General features: G+C 40.1%; 1 protein-coding gene across 1 annotated transcript in view; it reads right to left on the minus strand.

Moving 5' to 3' along the window:
• Positions 1 to 11,923, minus strand: part of si:ch211-218o21.4 (protein FAM107B) — a 31,550-nt gene extending 19,627 nt beyond the window's left edge. The window contains exons 1-2 of the mRNA XM_040123157.1: positions 11,749 to 11,923; positions 9,899 to 10,001 (exon numbers count right to left, since the gene is read on the minus strand). Coding sequence (XP_039979091.1) covers positions 9,899 to 10,001; positions 11,749 to 11,866 — 221 coding nt within the window. The 5' untranslated portion in view covers positions 11,867 to 11,923. The remainder of the gene's footprint in view (positions 1 to 9,898; positions 10,002 to 11,748) is intronic.
• Positions 11,924 to 17,077: the final 5,154 nt, after the last annotated feature.

Below are 17,077 nucleotides of genomic sequence, written 5' to 3' on the forward strand. Positions count from 1 at the left end.
AATATTTTGATAAAGGGCATGACATTGAGAAGAGTGTGCCACATGGGACTTGATGATATCTGAAGAATATAAACAGAAACACAGGAGAAATGATGGCAGAACCAGAGGAAGCGGTTTTTACTCCGGTAATAGGGAACTTTACCCTCTAGAGGAGTGAAGATCGGCGGTTTATTAAGATTATGATCTCTGCTCAAGGACAGGGACAACCACACACAGTGCAGTTGACATGAGTCAATTTTCAGTGTCAGGATGGACTCAGACTCTATGAGAGAGGAGATGCTGCGACAAGTTCCAGAATATTTGTGGTCTCAACATAGTACTGACATAGGACTTGTAAAGTCAGCCCAACCAGTGAAAGTTGAACCCCGTCCAGGAACCGAACCACCTTGGAAGAACCAGTATTCATTAAGAGAATTTGAACCACTGAAGGACTTTTGAAAGCAAGTGTTTTGAAGATAACCAGAATCCTCAGAGCAATACGCCTCCATTACCCGTGAAGAAACCAGAGGACTCTTATCATTTGGTACATGATTTAAGAGCAGTGAATGAAGTGGTGACTGATTTTCCAGCAGACATGCCGGATCCTCATACTTTGTTGGCCCAAATCCCTCCAGAGGTTATATATTTCACAGTGTTAGATCTGTGTGGGGCATTTTTTAGTGTTATGGAAGAACCGGGGCTTCAAAAAGACAGATGGTTCCCCAATACAACATCATGCTCAGATTATGAAACTTTTGCATGCTATGATGAAGCCTAGAGAAATTGCGATAGCTAAATGTGCAGCACATAAAGCGGATTTGTCAAAGAGTTACACAGGGCAATAAAGCAGCTGATGAAGCTGCAAAGGATGTCACAGGAGCGGATAAATTGGGCAAAGTTCTTCTGGTCACTCATGAGGTGGAGTTAGAAGATAAAATTATGCTCAGAGATGTGATCTTAATGCAAGAAGCAGCTTCTGCAATGGATAAACAGTTGTTGCTGGACCGATGTGCTAACCAAGATTCTACCGGACTGTGGCGAAATCATGAGGGGCTGATGGTTGCACCTCCAGATCTGCTAGGTCTGCTGATTCAGGAATCACATGGATTAGCTCTCGTGCAAGGGGGGAAGTTAGGAGAAAAATTACAAAAGATTATGGGTTTTGGGCTCCATACTTATTTGAGCAGATTGATTATATCATAGGCAGGTGCATCATCTGCTTGAAGAACATTGTTCAAAAGGTTGTTACGGTTTCTCCTGGCCACATTCCAACTCTGAGATGTCCCATGCGTGAATTAGTTGTGGACTTTGTTGACATGATAAAACCAGTTGGAGGTAAGAGATATATGCTAGTCGATGTGGACAGATTTTCACAGTGGCTTGTCCAACCAAGCAGAAGGATGCTCAGTCTGTTGCCAAGTTTTTGTGTAGAGAGGTCATAAGTGGATGGGGACTTCCAGATTGGATATCTTCAGACAATGGGAAAGAGTTTGTGGATAAAACGGTGAGATTAATTTTACAAAAACTGGGAATTAAACTGCGTCTAGGAGCAGTTTATCACCCGCAAAGCCAAGGAATTTGTGAAAAAATGAATGCCGTTTTGAAAAACTGAATTGTTAAAATTTGCCAACACACAGGTCTAAATTAGGTAGCGGCACTTCCGCTGGCGTTAATGGTGTGTCGCTCGAGTGAGCTGCGTTATCTGCGTATGACACCCCATGATTTGGTCATGGGCAGGCGGATGCCAACACCTTGTTTACGAAAAAGTGTCCGAGTCTTGCCCTTTTGGAAGATGAAATGCGAGCATATGTAACATATATGGCTACTCTGCATAAAAGAATATCCGCGTATGTCTCTGACAGGCAAAGACAAGAAGAAGTGCAAGAGAGGACTGATGAGCAAAAGAGGAGCACAGTGCAACCTGGAGACAAGGTGTTCGGGAAGGTGTTTAGAAGGAAGTGGTTTAACGAACGCCATGAAGGACCATTTGAAGTTGTTCGCAGTACTGGAACTGCGGTCCAGGTTAAAGGATCTCAGACGTGGTATCATTTATCGCACTGTGTTAAAGCGCAAAGAGAAGAGGCGCTGCACTCACAAAGCAGAAATATTGAAGGCTTAAGAGAGCTGGAAGAAAATGTGGAACAACATGCAGAAGGAGCAGAGGTCCATGAAGACCTCCAGGCTGAAGAGCCTGAGGAAGAGATTGTCCATGTTGGGGACAATGGTGATGACCTTGGGCACACTTCTGATGATGCCAGGGATGACTTTGCAGTCAATGAGCAGGAAAGAAAATTTGATGACATTGATTTCCAATATGTCCCAGAAACAGCAGAGCCCATTTCTGTGGGGCATGATGCATCAAAGACTCCAGAGGGCTGTGAGCCCATTTCAGGGAAGTTTGGGAAAGTCAGCACAGCTCCAATGTCATTGTACGAGAGAGAATACTGGCGAAGGAAAATTCAGAGTTCAGTGGGAAGATAACCATGGCAGGGTTCTTGATCTGTTGGGAGCTTCACCACTAGGGAAGTATGTGTTAATGAATGATCAGAGGAGAATAAAGATTGAAGGTGACCGTAGCCTTTATGTGCGAGGGCTTCAGCAAAAGGATCAAGATGATTATAGGTGTTCTTATTATGATCCACAAGTTCAGAGTGAGGGGTCAGAGACAGGGTTTACAACTAGGATAGTGACTTTAGTTGTAATAAATGCAAGTAAGATCGCACAACTCCAAGTTGTTAAAAAAGTAGGAGAGTTAACAACTACGTCAACTCTCCGGCCGGAAACTGGGAGAGAGGTACAGAAACCTATCCTTCCAGTCCTGAAGCTTACTGAAAGTACAAATGCATCGCTCTTAACAACAGTTGCACTTCGGACGACTTCACCGACACCAACTTCTTCTAATTTTGTGATTACGGTAAATTTAGGCAGTGCGGCTCATCTTCTGTGTCAATGTGATAAATGGAACGGTGGTGGCAATAATCCTCCTAAGTGGAAAAATAGTCATGGTTAAGACGTAGTGTTAATAAGACCTGATGTCGACATTGTGCCTCAAGATCGAAGGAAGTATGTGTTGTACAATAACATGAAGTGAATGAAAATAGAGGGTGATTGCTCACTTCTCTTGAAAAATGCTACTTGGGAAGATCAAGGGGAATACACATGCACTTATTATGATCCGCACTTAAAATTTGTATCATTTCAAAACTATTGGATAGAGGGATATGTAACTCGCAAATTGACACTTGTGATAATAAGTTTTATTCCTGTTCAAGTATCCACAGGTGTTAGAAAAGTTCAGGAGCAGCTCACCATAGCAACCACAAGGGGGATATATAGTGGAAGGGTGATACATACTACTTTAGTTCCAGAAGCGACTAAGCGTGTTAAGATGACAACTCCGGTTGTTACTTTATTTACAACTCAGAAGGGGATAAATAGTACAACAATGATGGTGACGACTCAAACGTCTGTTACTTTGGGAAACTTTGCAAGTAAGGTTGTGACAGGGGCAGCCACAAATAAAACATTGGCTGAGCTCATAAACAGGACACAGATGCCTGTTATGACACTTTTGGCACCTGAGGAATTTGCTAATGGGACTCAAAAGCCTATGTTGCGAATAGAGGTTAGCTTGAACAGTAGTAGTAAGAGATCTGAAATTCAGGAATCAATAGTGGACAACACTGATGTAAATTCATCTGTAACAACTCAGAGGACTCTGTCAGATATAACCAATGACCTTGATGACCTTGACCGGACACCAGACGACATGACTGAATCCTATCGAGCATTACAGAAGATAACAACTACATGGAAGGCATATGGATTTGACTCTTCCGTGTTACAAATTTCAGACCCATGGGCAGGTTTCAACAGTTGATTCATTCCGTAAGATCGGTTAAGGACATGAATTGTCCATGTGTGGTGAGAATTCCAACACCAGGCACATGGCCTGCAATTATGGAGACAGTACCAGAACCGCTGCTTCCTAAGTGTCATTCTTATGCACTATCGTGGCTGCAGCAGATGTCAGGAGAAGATTGACAGAAGAGTTATGGCTTTATCGGTACATCTGTTTAGACCCAGATTTGACTGCTCTTGGTTGAGAAACTTGCCATATTTAAATTTACTCGACAAACATGAGGATGTGACAACAGCAGTCCCTGATGGACAGGAAGTGACACCTGTAAAAGCTGAAGACTGTTTTTGTTCGAATGAAACACATAATGGCCCTGGTATGGTAATGGGAATAGCAGACTGTGATAAATATATGATGCAATTTAATGGGCGTGAACACAAAACTGTTGATGGTTTGTATACTGTGACCTTTCATACACCACACAGCAAACAGAGTATAACTTTGATGGTAAAGAACCTAATTTGCCTGCAAATGGGACTATAGGGAATTTCAGAGACATTTGGTGGATTTGTGGTGATAAAGCATACTTATTTCTGCCATATGGATGGACTGGATGCTGCTACATGGCAAGATTAAAGCTTCCATATGAAGTTTTGACGGTCCAGAAGGGACAAGCACCTGATGAGGTCAAATCTACTGCTGTTCCTGGTAGTAGGAAGAAAAGGGAAATGGCACAATTTCATAATCTGGAGTCCTACCATTGGAGGATTAGTCTTGGAGAGAAATGGAGTATGGGACTATTTCCATGGTATGGTGTAACATTTTTTGGCCGATCATATTGATGATATCACCTACACTTTGCAGGGTTTTGCAAATGAGACTATAAAGGGGTTTGAATACTTGTCAAACACTCAAAGGACTCACAGACTGACGTTGCTGAAACATGATATGGCTCTTCACTATATTTTGGCCAAACAAGGTGGCCTATGTGTGGCTTTGAACTTAACTGGTGATGCCTTTGATTCCTGACAACTCTGATAATATCACTAGTGTTGTAGATGCATTGAAGCACATTAGGGATGTGTTTGGTGCATCGCAAGGAGCTGGATGGTCTGCTAATGTTTTGTTACGAGACAGATTCGGAGTCTTAGGTGCAGCGTTGATTCAAATTTTGATAGCAGTTCTTATATCCACTGTGTGTGATGTTTTGTTTATGTACGCTGCTACTGACCTTTGTGAAAGCTATGATATTAAGATGGGTTGGAGTTGTGATGCCTGGAGATCAGGTACAGATGCCACTACCACATAAGACTGACCCAGACAACGAAGATGAGGATCGGGTGGTAGAATGCAAATTGATTGAGAAGTATCCTTTTTGGATATATAATCTCATTATACTTCATGCATTTATTCTTGGTATTATTTAGTATTTTTTAGTCTCTTACTATAGAGTGGTATAATCAAAGGGGAGAAATGGAAATGTGAATGTTAACTTGAGATAATTGAAAGTATGATATTATGAATTTCATTATAATGTGATAATTTGCATCTGATGTTTTTTCTTTTTGGGCAAAAATGGGTAAAAATGTCAGCGATAACATCTGACTGGCACATGTTTTTAGAACATGGCCAGAGCTGTTATCAGGCCCAGCAGCTTTACTCATATTCACTCTCAGCAGGATTCTTCTCAAATCCGCTATGGATACTGACAATGGCAGGTCCTCTGGATATGGAATAGACTTTACAGCTGAGTCTTTGTTAAGGAGATCAAAGCAAGCCTAAAATGTATTAAACTCATCTGGCAATATGGCCTCACACATGTTGGGGGCGCTCCTGCTTCTGTAGCCTGTGATGTTCCGGATTGCCTGCCACATATCCTTGTTGTTGTTGGTATTGAGACCTCTCTCCATTCTCTGCTGATGTCTCCACTTGGCCTCCTTGATGCCAGCTTTCAGTCTTGCTCTGCGGTGGCTTATGCATCCTTGTCACCTGACTGAAATCAGCTTTTTTGGCTCTGGATAGAGCCCTCGTTTCTCCCTTCATCCAAGCTTTCTGGTTGGGGAATGGATTTGTTGTCTTGATCACCACATCATCAAAACATTTGCTGATGTATGATGTTACTGATAATGTATATTCTTCAAGATTATTGTGGTTCAGCTAGGTGGCAGCATCTCTGGACACGTGCCAGTCTGTACACTCAAAACAGACTTGTAGAGCTGCTGTAGCTTCATCTGTCCACACTTAACAATTTTTATTGATGATTTGACAATTTTTATCAGCTGGGAGTAAGTTGGCAGGAGAAGCAGAGAAATATATTCTGATAGACTAAAATGAGGACAGGGGAGGGGTTTGATGCTTCCATTAATGTTCGTATAAACATTGTCCACTGTATTTCTTCCCTTGGTGGGGATGTGGATATACTGGCCGAATTTAGGTAAAACAGTTCTGAGGTCTGTTTGATTAAAGTCACCAGCTACAATAAAAATACAATCCAGTTTATTTTGTAATGTGAGTGCTGATGACCTTGTACAATTCCTGTAGCGCATTTTTTGAATTTGCATGTGGAGGAATTTAAAACAGCAGTAACAAACACAGTGGTGAATTCTCTGGGCAGATAATATGGTCAACATCTTAACAATAAAAACTTGACATCTGGTAAACACTGTGCATCCACTTTGACTACATTTGAGCACCAAGCATCATTGATGTAAACAGAGTCCACCTCCCCTCATCTTACCAGAGTCTTGTGTTCTGGCAGCATGGACTGCCCATCAAGTGCAATAGCTTGAAGCGTGATGTTGTGATGGAGCCAGGTTTCTGTGTGTGGCACAACAGTCAATGATTTCTTGTTGATGAGTGAGCCCGAGTCTTATTTCATTTTCTTGCGACCAGTCATTAGCCAGAAGTAGGCTGGGTAGAGGAATAGCCTTAGGTCCAACCTGACTTAACTTAACTCTTATCCCAGCTGCATTTGTTGTCTTCCTGAGTTGATGCTGCGGTGATGTTTGGCCTGGCTGTTCTGGCTGGCTGGTTGTAGGATACCAAGGGCAGAGGTGGTCTGAAGGTCTACTGCACAAATCCCTGTGCTTCCTTTTCCGACATTGATTAGTGTATTTCTGTCATAATTAATCATAAGTAATACATATATCTGTAATAAAGGTGAAAAAATATGAAATTAGAACAAAAATGTAGAAGAATTTCAGGGGGCTACTGGCTGGCATCTGCGTGTGCTGCCATCACCATGGTAACTCATTCACATCTGCTGCGTGCTCAGACACAGGTCTTTGCACAGCATATACTTGTGCCTTTCCCAGAACTGCAAGTGTTCCCCCATGAGAACAAACATGAGCATGTTGGCAAATACCTCATGCACTGACGGACCAAATGCAATGCTTGCGCTCTCTTCCATAACGGAATTCACCTCCTGGTCATTGTCATCTATGCCATGTGCGATGCAGGCTGCGAGATAGGTCTCCATGACCCTATTGTCAACACGTCAGAGGTCCTGGATGCATGTGGGACCTGGCATGTGGTACAAAGATAGTGCAGTTCAGGAGTATGAGGGTTGAACGCAATAATGGGAGTAATCCAATTGTGTCAGCCTGGTCTCCCTGAGAGCTCAGTCTTTTCTTTCACAACTGAAATTTCTTTCGGACATAGGTGAAGTTTTGAAAGACATCTGGATACAAAACACGCGGCATGACTATACCTTGAGACATGCCATCGATAAAAGGCAGTGAGTGTGGTTGCAGGGGAATGAATGTGATTACCTGCTCATCCTCCAGGTGAATTGCCAGTACTTCCAGTGGTGGCTACTTGCATCGAATGGGAAAGTCGTGAATGAAGTCGAAATGCATCAGTATACCTCAGATGCAGTGACATATAGCTGTAGGTCATATCATGTCACATCATCATGTTGCAGCACTCCTCACCTGGCACATCCAATCTGACCAGGGCAGTGAACTGGTCGCTTTTCAAGGTATTCATACAGGTACTTCACACTGGTGAAAGCACACACAATCTCAAGGTTGATGTGTGCATCTTATCAGAGTAGAATATATAGATTGTAAGGCATAACCCATGTATTGACTGATACGTTGACATCACCTCTAATGGTCTAATGGGAGCACCAGGCACTGCTTCTGCTCGTCACAGGATAGGAGTCACCACAGAAGCTTGTCTTCTTGCGCAAGACATTGGGATAGTCCTTTGTACACTCCCGGTCTGCCATGCAAGGGCAGGTTCAGGATGGTCAGGTGTCCAGGTGTCACCTCAGTGTCACTGTTTAGGGCATCAACAATGATCTCCTATTTTTCAGCCTTGATTGACTTTTGTTTTTTGCGGATCCAGTTGAGATGGTGTGACTAAACTTTTGCCATCATGTCACATACGTAGTGCTGTGTCAGTTTCCCATCATGGAGCAGTAGATTGAATTGAATTGAATTGAATTGAATTTTATTTATATAGAGACAAATCATAACAGAGGTTATCTCAGGACATTTTTCATATAGAGCAGATCTAGACTGTACTCTTTATAGTTGTATTTACAGAGATCCAATATTCCCCCATGAGCAAACACTTGGCAACAGCGGTAAGGAAAAACTCCCTTTTAACAGGTAGAAACCTTGAACAGAACCCAGCTGGTGGGGGGGACGAGTCTGTATGATTGTCTGACACGGTTTACAAAGTTACTAAGTCATCACCCAATTTTATCAGTCAGCCTTCACCATAGTTTATTAGAGTACAACAGTTACCATGGCCAAAATACATGAAACCGGAACTGTCCCCCTTTTTGATTTCATAGATAAAAACATTGGATATTTTAATGATATATTGACCATCAGTTTTCAGTTTTCATTTAGAAATCTGATCACATTCATGTGGAACTTTACTGTAGTCAATGTTTAGGCATATTGAATAGCTATGTTTCTGTGACAGTTGGTGGTGAATATTGAATTTTTGGCATGCGCATAGTTGATGTCTTAATACCAAATTGTCAACTTCTGTGATTTAGTAGTTCTTACATCCAGGAGAAAAGCAATCTCCCTTTTATCTTTTCATATCCAGTAGCTCCATCTTTCCCTGTCTCACTACAAAAGATATGATGGGGCTTCTTTTTCTTTTATATGCCTACATTTGTCATGTTTGCGATATCATTGTCTATTAGAGTGGAAATCCATTTAGTAAATCATGTTAACTTGATCGACTACTTCATATCCACTTTAAAGTAACACTGCAAATTGAATACACGCGGTAGGTTGAACCTCTCATGTGTTTCCACTCAGCAGACAGCCATAAGGTAGAATATCTTGGGTGTGCAAATCGTATATGTACTTTTGCCTCAAAGCAAAAATGAGTTCTTTAAGACATCAGAGTTTTGCTTGAAAAAGATGGCTACAAGATCGAACAGCCAAACAAAGATGAACAAAACATTCCATTCTCCAGCTACTGGTTGCATAATGCATGATAAATTATGATACTAAGATGGAAATCAGAAACCAAAATTCACATGGTAGATTCTGTCTTTTTAAAAAGTAATAATAATATCATCATAAACTTGTGATGTTAAATATGTTAATATTTAAGTTCTGTTGAAAATTATTTCTGGTTTGAATTTTGTAAACTGTGAGGTCATATTAACAGATGCAACACAAAGATTCAGTGCTTTCACTGGCACAGTGTTTGATATCAGGTAAAGCAGATAGTGGTGCCAGGTCTGTCCTCCCATTAACATATCACTTTTCACTGCTTCAGGTTCCCATGGCCTAAAGGACTTCAGCAGCACGGAGAGACGGTGTATGATTGCAAGTTTGTGAGAGAAAAAAGAGACTGTCATGTATTCTTAATGAGAACTGCTTTAGAGAGAGGCATTAGATGCATTTTGACGATGGACACAAAAGCAAATAAATTCTTACAAAAACCGGATCTAAGGTAGTTTAATGGCCCTTTGTTCATGTCCTCATCTTACAAAGGTGTAATGCTTGTAATGAAATCAGGGAGTTCACCCATTCATATTTTAGAAAGGATGTGACCATTTTGTTGCTCCTGTATGGTACTTACCTTTTGTGGGACAGTAGCAATTCCTTGTGAAGCTCATTGTGAGTCCTAAAAGTCTTGATGACGTTTAAATGACCTGAACAGGCTTCAGCTTTGACTCCATTACCTGACAGAAAATAACATTAAAAAACATGTCAAAAATATCAAAACAGCGCTGAATCCTTCATAAGGATGGGGTTTGATAGCAGATAGATTTTATTGACTATGAATCTGGATCAGAATTCACTTATCGAATCAGAGTCCTTTTGAATCCCTTGTCGAAGCTTTTTGTAGTAGTAGTACTTTGTTTGGTGGGGAGTGAAGACATCTGTTTGTTGTAAAACGTACTGTTTTTATTACACTCAGCACATTAACAAAACAAATTTCAACTGTTTAGTGTAACTAAAGATTTAACTTGATATATTTAAGAATCTAGCTTCTACTAATCATATTATTAACACAATTGGTCAATTTAACTGTGATTTATGGACCAATTACCAGACATGCATGACACTGACACTAATAGAAACTATGGCAATTAACTATCAAACCTAAACCATGGACATTCTACTGTGCTGAAGGGTTGTAGGGCTTTCACAACATGTTTTATCACTGCTCTGTGACATTCATTAACCCTGTCCTCGCTCAATTTGCTCCTCACTTGGTGTGCTGTGCTGCAGCTGCACAATTAAAAACAACACAGTAAAAGAATACTTTATCATTCAGTGAATATGAATCACTGATGTTCTGCAATACATTTTGCAGTTGTTTTGTTGACTTTGGAACAGGTAAGCCAGTCCGACATGTAGGTTGTTGACAAACAGTGTTGCTTAGTTATCACACATGTGTTTAGACACACCAAGCACTTTATTAGGAACACCTGTACACCTGCTTATTCATGTAATTATCCAATCAACCAATCATATGGCAGCAGTGAAATGGATAAAATCATGCATATACAGGTCAGCTTCCGCTAACATCAGAATGTTGAAAAAATTGTTATCTCAGTGACTTTGACTGTGGCGTGATTGTTGGTGCAAGTTTTTCTGAAACTGCTGACCTCCTTTGATTTTCAGGCACAAAAGTCTAGAGTTTACTCAGAATGGTGCCAAAAACAGAGACTGTGAATGAAAGATTCAAGAAGGGATTCGTTGGTCACAGAGCTACACAAAATTGGGTATTTTACCATCTTGTAGCCAGATCCCAAATTGAACCGGCTATCAGAACCCATCCCAAATCCCTCAACAGATAAAGTTGATCAATTTCACCCAGCTGTGCAGCAGGGAGAAATTAAGTGACTGTGTCAAGCTGCTCATAAATATGGTACAATTAGTGTTAGGCAAATTCTGAACAAGATAATAATGACATTTAAGGGCTGCTAAGATCTTAAAGTAACAAAAAAAATCATGAATAATGATATTAATTAATGTTATTATTTTCCATACTGAATAATGAATAATAGCATGAGTAATGATATTAGGAAGGTACTGAGTGATTTGCTATGACTTCTCCAGGTTAACCCAACAAGACAAGCATTTTTTTTTTTACCTTTGAACAGACGTAGGTTAGCTGTTGCCCCCTGCTTCTGGTCTTTATGCTAAGATAGCTAGATATGAGATTAATATTGATCCCCTAATCTCACTTTCTGATTTAGATATCAGATCTTAAATAAATAAAACTTTAAAACACTTTACTCATTATTTGAGGCATATCTGATCCATGTATAAGAAGGCTGTGCTCTAAAAATGGACCAGGTATCGAAATATACAGAATTCAAATCTTTGGAAGGAGCTTAAATAGAATATCACAAGCCACCTCAGATGGTTGTCTTGTCATTACATCACAGATGACTGTCTTGCAAAAGTTGAACTAACCTTTTTTGTAATTTTTGCTCTGTGGATGTGCGTTGTTTATCATCCTGTAACAGGGGGCCAGCTGGATATCCATATTTGTGTGATTATTGTTGTTAGGAAATGAACCACTGAGGGACATGGTGGACTAGAGTTGAGGTATATTCAGGACAGGGGGTGGGATGATTTGGAAGTGGTGGGAGACAGAACGAAGGGGCAACAGAGGTGGTTCTCAGTACATGAAAATGCTTGCTGGATGGCGGCACCTGAGGATCTAGCGTGGTGCCCCAGCTTCTTCTGCATGTTGGGCAGCTGCTGGAGGAGGGGGACCAGAGGGTTGGCAGGGACAGAGTTGGCATCATGAGAAGAGAGACTGAAGAGAGAGTGAAATCAGAGAACAGGGGCAGACAGCGTGGACAGTAGTGTGGTAACAGTTATCTTAAGTAGAGATATATAATTTATCCTGTCAGTGAGCAGGTGTACACAGTATGTAAATGACTCATCACAGAGCAGATAAGTTATAATACAATGACAGAGATTCACTGTCAAAATTACTGTCTAGCTCACTGAGCGAGAAAAGAGGAGAGAGTGAGAAGAAAAGAAGTGGTGTAGGATTACAGAACTAAAAAATGTAGAAACTGATGAAAGGCCAGCTGCATAACAAGTGTTAAAACATTAAGAACAAAAACACAAATGAGTACACACTAGTAATTGAATGAATTTGCAAACAGCAAAGAGTTGGGCTCTTGGATGATTTTTTTTTTTCTTTTGCTTGAAAGAGAATTACAGTCATAATTTTAATCACTAAAATGGAGAAATATTCTTTAGTTATAGATATAATGTAATACACAGTGAACATAGCGCTAAATTTAAAGTTACAAAAAAATTTTTTCATTTCACATTTTTCATAAGACATTACAACATGATCATTATGTGAACATGTGTTTAAAGAGCTTGTTGAAATTTAAAGAGGTCACTCCACAGTGGAGGAATGTGACAATAAGAAACGTTTGCATGTAGCCATATACACTTAAAATAATGCATTAGAATCTAAAGGAAAATTAATACAGGCTTCAGCCCTACCTGTGTTGTACTGGTCCTTCATGAGAGGCTGTTGTCAGAAAGCATTAGCCATCGTGTGGAGCTGACACACAGTGATACTATTGAGAGTAGTGTTATTTGAGAGCCCTGAATGTGGCAGTCGCTCGTTGTCCCCCTGTGGACCACAGAGTGACACTGTTTGTAGGACAAAGCACTGCAATACTTTTTTTTTTGTGCAATAAAAGGATTACAAGCAAAGTATAGACAAGCATTAACATTAACATCCAAAACAGAATATACAAGGTAAGACAAATGACAAAAAATACACGGGACAAAAACAAATTAAGGAGAACTATATGAATTTGAACTAGTGGGAGGCAAAAATAGAGATCCAGCATTTTATATTACCATCTAGTATTGAATGATACTAGATGGTAATATAAGGCATGTACATATACATATATATATATATATATATATATATAGATATATAGATATAGATATATAGATATGTAGAATAAACAGTATATATGGATATATACTATACTCTATATATACTGTATAGGCAAATATACAGTATATTCATACACGTTACTCCCTTTTATGTTGAAGGAAAAACAATAAAAAATAAAATAAAATAAAATTAGGCTTAATCAATTAATCAACTAAATAAATAAATACAAATAAAACAATAATAAGTGATTGAATCACTCAGTTGATAAGTGGTCTAAGTAATTATTATGTTCACTTATAAGTATGTGTATGCGTGTGGTGGGGTGTGTGTCAGGTGTCTCCCATGGCCACTGACAGTGGGAGGGAACCAGATCCAGCCATCGAAGAAGTGGGCCCCAAGCATAGACACTGTGGCGGTGTGAGAGGGGAGTCTGGAACCCCCTTAGGTGCAGAGACCATTTATGTCCATTTGTTTTATTAGGGTTAAACGATGGGAAGTGAGATCTTGATGGGCAACCTTTAGATCCTTTGGGGGGGGGCTCATCCTGGTCAACAGCTTTTTTTTTCTTACCTAAGAAGTCCTATCAATTATCAGAATAGCGATGAGCAGAGAAGAAAAATGCCAGGCTAGAGAATAACAATAATAATTACAATAATAAATCTGTTAAATACAGTAGTTAAGTAACTAAATAAACAAAAACAAAAAATAAATAAATAAACTCCAAGTGAAAGCAGAATTACAAGATACATTTCTGATCTTCTTAAAGAATGGCTAACCTTCTTGTTAAGGACAGTCACCCAGTTGCCCTGACTTCCCGGCTGCTTGGGATCTGTTGGGGGGAGAGTAGGAGCTAGCTGAGTCGGCTTGCACCGGCTACGGACGCCTGGCTAACTACTGCAGCTAACAATTTGGTTTTCATGGTGCGGAGCTGCGCTTCCAATTCACTGAGCCTTGCCTCCGTTGCGGCAAATAAATTACATTTATTATATGCACCACTATCGCTAAAGGAGGCAGAGGGGTAACTAAACATAAGACCCATGGAGCAAGAGAGACCTGGACTGACAGGAAGAGAGAGAAGCCATCGGTAACTGCTAAGCTAAAAAAAACTAGCAAATCCAAATAGCATGTAAACAGCTGTGGGATTAGCAAGAAAGTTGCTAAAAGAAGGAGAAAAGGAATGAGGGCTTGAGCACAGCTAGTGTGAGTTTAAATATACAGTGGGTAATTAGCTGCTGTAATGAAGAAAAGAGCAAAATTAACTGGGTAGCCACAGAGCAGCAAAACACACTACCAGTAACAGAAACGCGACATTATGGTTACCGCTACACGTCAGCACGACTGTAACCTTCTTGCATAAAGTGTACTTTTATGCACAACCAGCTCATGTCATCTAATTTTTTTTACAAAAATATCTTAATATTTATCTATATTTATATAGATGCTGTGTAATTATGTCTGCGCAAATTTATATCATCATATTTTATTTCCATTTTATTATATATCATTTATAACTTCATTCTTTGCTGTCTGTTACTTATTTGACTATTAAAGGGGAAAGCAATTTTATACATACAGGTCACTTTACTAGTCTGATGAGCTCTATAAAGCCTATGAAAACAGCTGTATAATGTCATCTGTGTGTCTTGAGGAGCTTTGTTAAGTCTGAGAAAATAACTGATGATGTCATATGGTGTTACCAGGGTCATCTCAGCATGGGCTTGGAGGCTCCAATCTTTTAACAAAGTGGGGTTATTGGATTTAAAACATGTATTTGGCAGGGAGCGTCGCAAACCTGCCTCTGAATTGCATGGTGGGAGGTGAAGTGTCATGTTTTGCCCCACTGACTTACTTTATGGCTGGACTCTGTTTTGTGTATCCTTTTTATTTTGAAATTAGTGTCATTATGTGTCTGTGACTTTACTTCCTGTCTTTCTTTTTTTTCCCCTGCCTTTTGTGATTGCTTGTCCTATTGTCTTCCCCTCACTAGTGTAATAAAACTAGTGTAATAATCTCTGTGTTCCCTCCACTCCTTGTCATTTCATCTGTGTTCGCTCCAGTGTTTTCTATGGATTTGCCGGCTACATTGGGTTATCGGTTTTGTTCCTGGTTTAGCTCCTCAGTGCTCCTTGGGTTTATTTTTTTGTCGCCCGTATTCCTGGATTCCTTTCTGCCATCTTGTTCACCTGTATGATAGGCAGGCTGGATGAGTGAAGTGACTATTAATGAAACAAACTTACAGTCTGCCATCTTGTTCACCTGTATGACTGTAATTTTGTTTCACTTATTTAATACTCAGTTCACTAACCCAGCCTGCCTAATTTGTCCCAATGGTCACTTGTGATATTGCAACTAAAAAAATCCCCTGTGATCAAAAACTATTTTTCCCACAGCCCATCATTTCAAAAGATGTCTGTAAGGTATCTTGTCAACAATTTTAAACTGCAAACAAGGCCAGTCTCGCCTTCGCGGGGCAATACTGGCGACTCTCTTCTATGGAAAGTTGTTAAGGTTGGTTCAAAAAGTCGCTAAATTTGCCAGTAGGTGCTTTTGTGAAAAAGAAATAAAAAATCCCTAAAGGGGTGTGAAAAGTTAGTAGATCTAGTGACAGTGGCAACACTGCCTGTAAACGACCCCTTGATAGAAACTGTTTGTGCCAATTCATTTTGAAAGAGCAACGGCCAATCAAGAAACTCCAAAACCCAGCCGGATGACCAGTCATGTGGCATTCAGCTGACCAATAGTGTAAGTTTATCATGCACGCACTCAGTAAGTCAGTCAGTCACGCAGTCATGCACATTCTCGTTTATAGGGCTGGCTCCTCTGTTGCTGTCCAGCCAAAAAAATGCTGCCTGTCTGCAGTGAGTGCAATCACAGTGATAAGAGTTTAATTCACACAAAAAAAATGAGTTCATTAAGAAGCTGTGTCCTACTAATAAATGGGGAATGTCTTTCTTCTTGCCTGTCTGTTCGAATTTCTCGACAACTACTCCTCCAATCGAACTTGGCAGGTGTATTGCTGAGGACCCAAGGAAGTGTCGTTGATACCCTAATCCTAAATTTATTTAAAGTTCCACTTACTATGACCATGGTAACCATGATAACCTTGTTTTTTTAAAATTGAGACACAGGCTTGCTACAGCTTGATGTCCAGATAGCAAAATTATTCTGGCGAATGCTATACTTGTGTTTCTTCTGGCTCAATGTAAGACCGGTTCCTCGGCCCAAGTTTGGCCCACGTAAAGCTGTCAGATGCTACTTCCACATCTGGACCAATTCTGGTACACACACAGAAAATCTTCCTGGCTGGTAGCCAACACTAAGCGATAATAGCCCAGATGTGGAAGTATGTGGGCCAGACTCTGGCTTAGGACCCAGGCATGTATTGGGCGAGAAGTTTCAGTTTACTACCTGGGTGGTCACTGCAGTAGTCTCATTATAAATGGAGGAATCTTTGTCTGTCTGTATTTTGATTTTTTTGGACAGCTGCTCATCTGACTGACTTCAAACTTAGCAGGTGTCATGCTGAGGAACCAAGAAAGTGCAGTGTCAACTGCTCTGGAGAAGAGATTTTTGAAAACCACAAATGGAAGAAATTCCTCCATTTACTTTAAACCGCACCTGCTGTTTCCATGGTAACCATGTTTTTTCTTTAAATTGAGAAACATCCCCTTGATGATGTCATCACTGACATCATCCAAGGTCACTTCTTTGGGCACTACACAAGTCATGTAAAATTTTGTGGACAGCTGTTGTTAGCCTTCTAACCATGGTAATTACCTCCTTTTATTTGATAAATTTTTAATTTAGATAATTAAACAAACTTAGTTTTTTCTAAAGAGCCCTTATTTTTGCAATTTA

Source organism: Xiphias gladius, unplaced genomic scaffold (genome assembly GCF_016859285.1).
Source record: "Xiphias gladius isolate SHS-SW01 ecotype Sanya breed wild unplaced genomic scaffold, ASM1685928v1 HiC_scaffold_1479, whole genome shotgun sequence".
Classification (NCBI taxonomy): Eukaryota; Metazoa; Chordata; class Actinopteri; order Istiophoriformes; family Xiphiidae; genus Xiphias; species Xiphias gladius.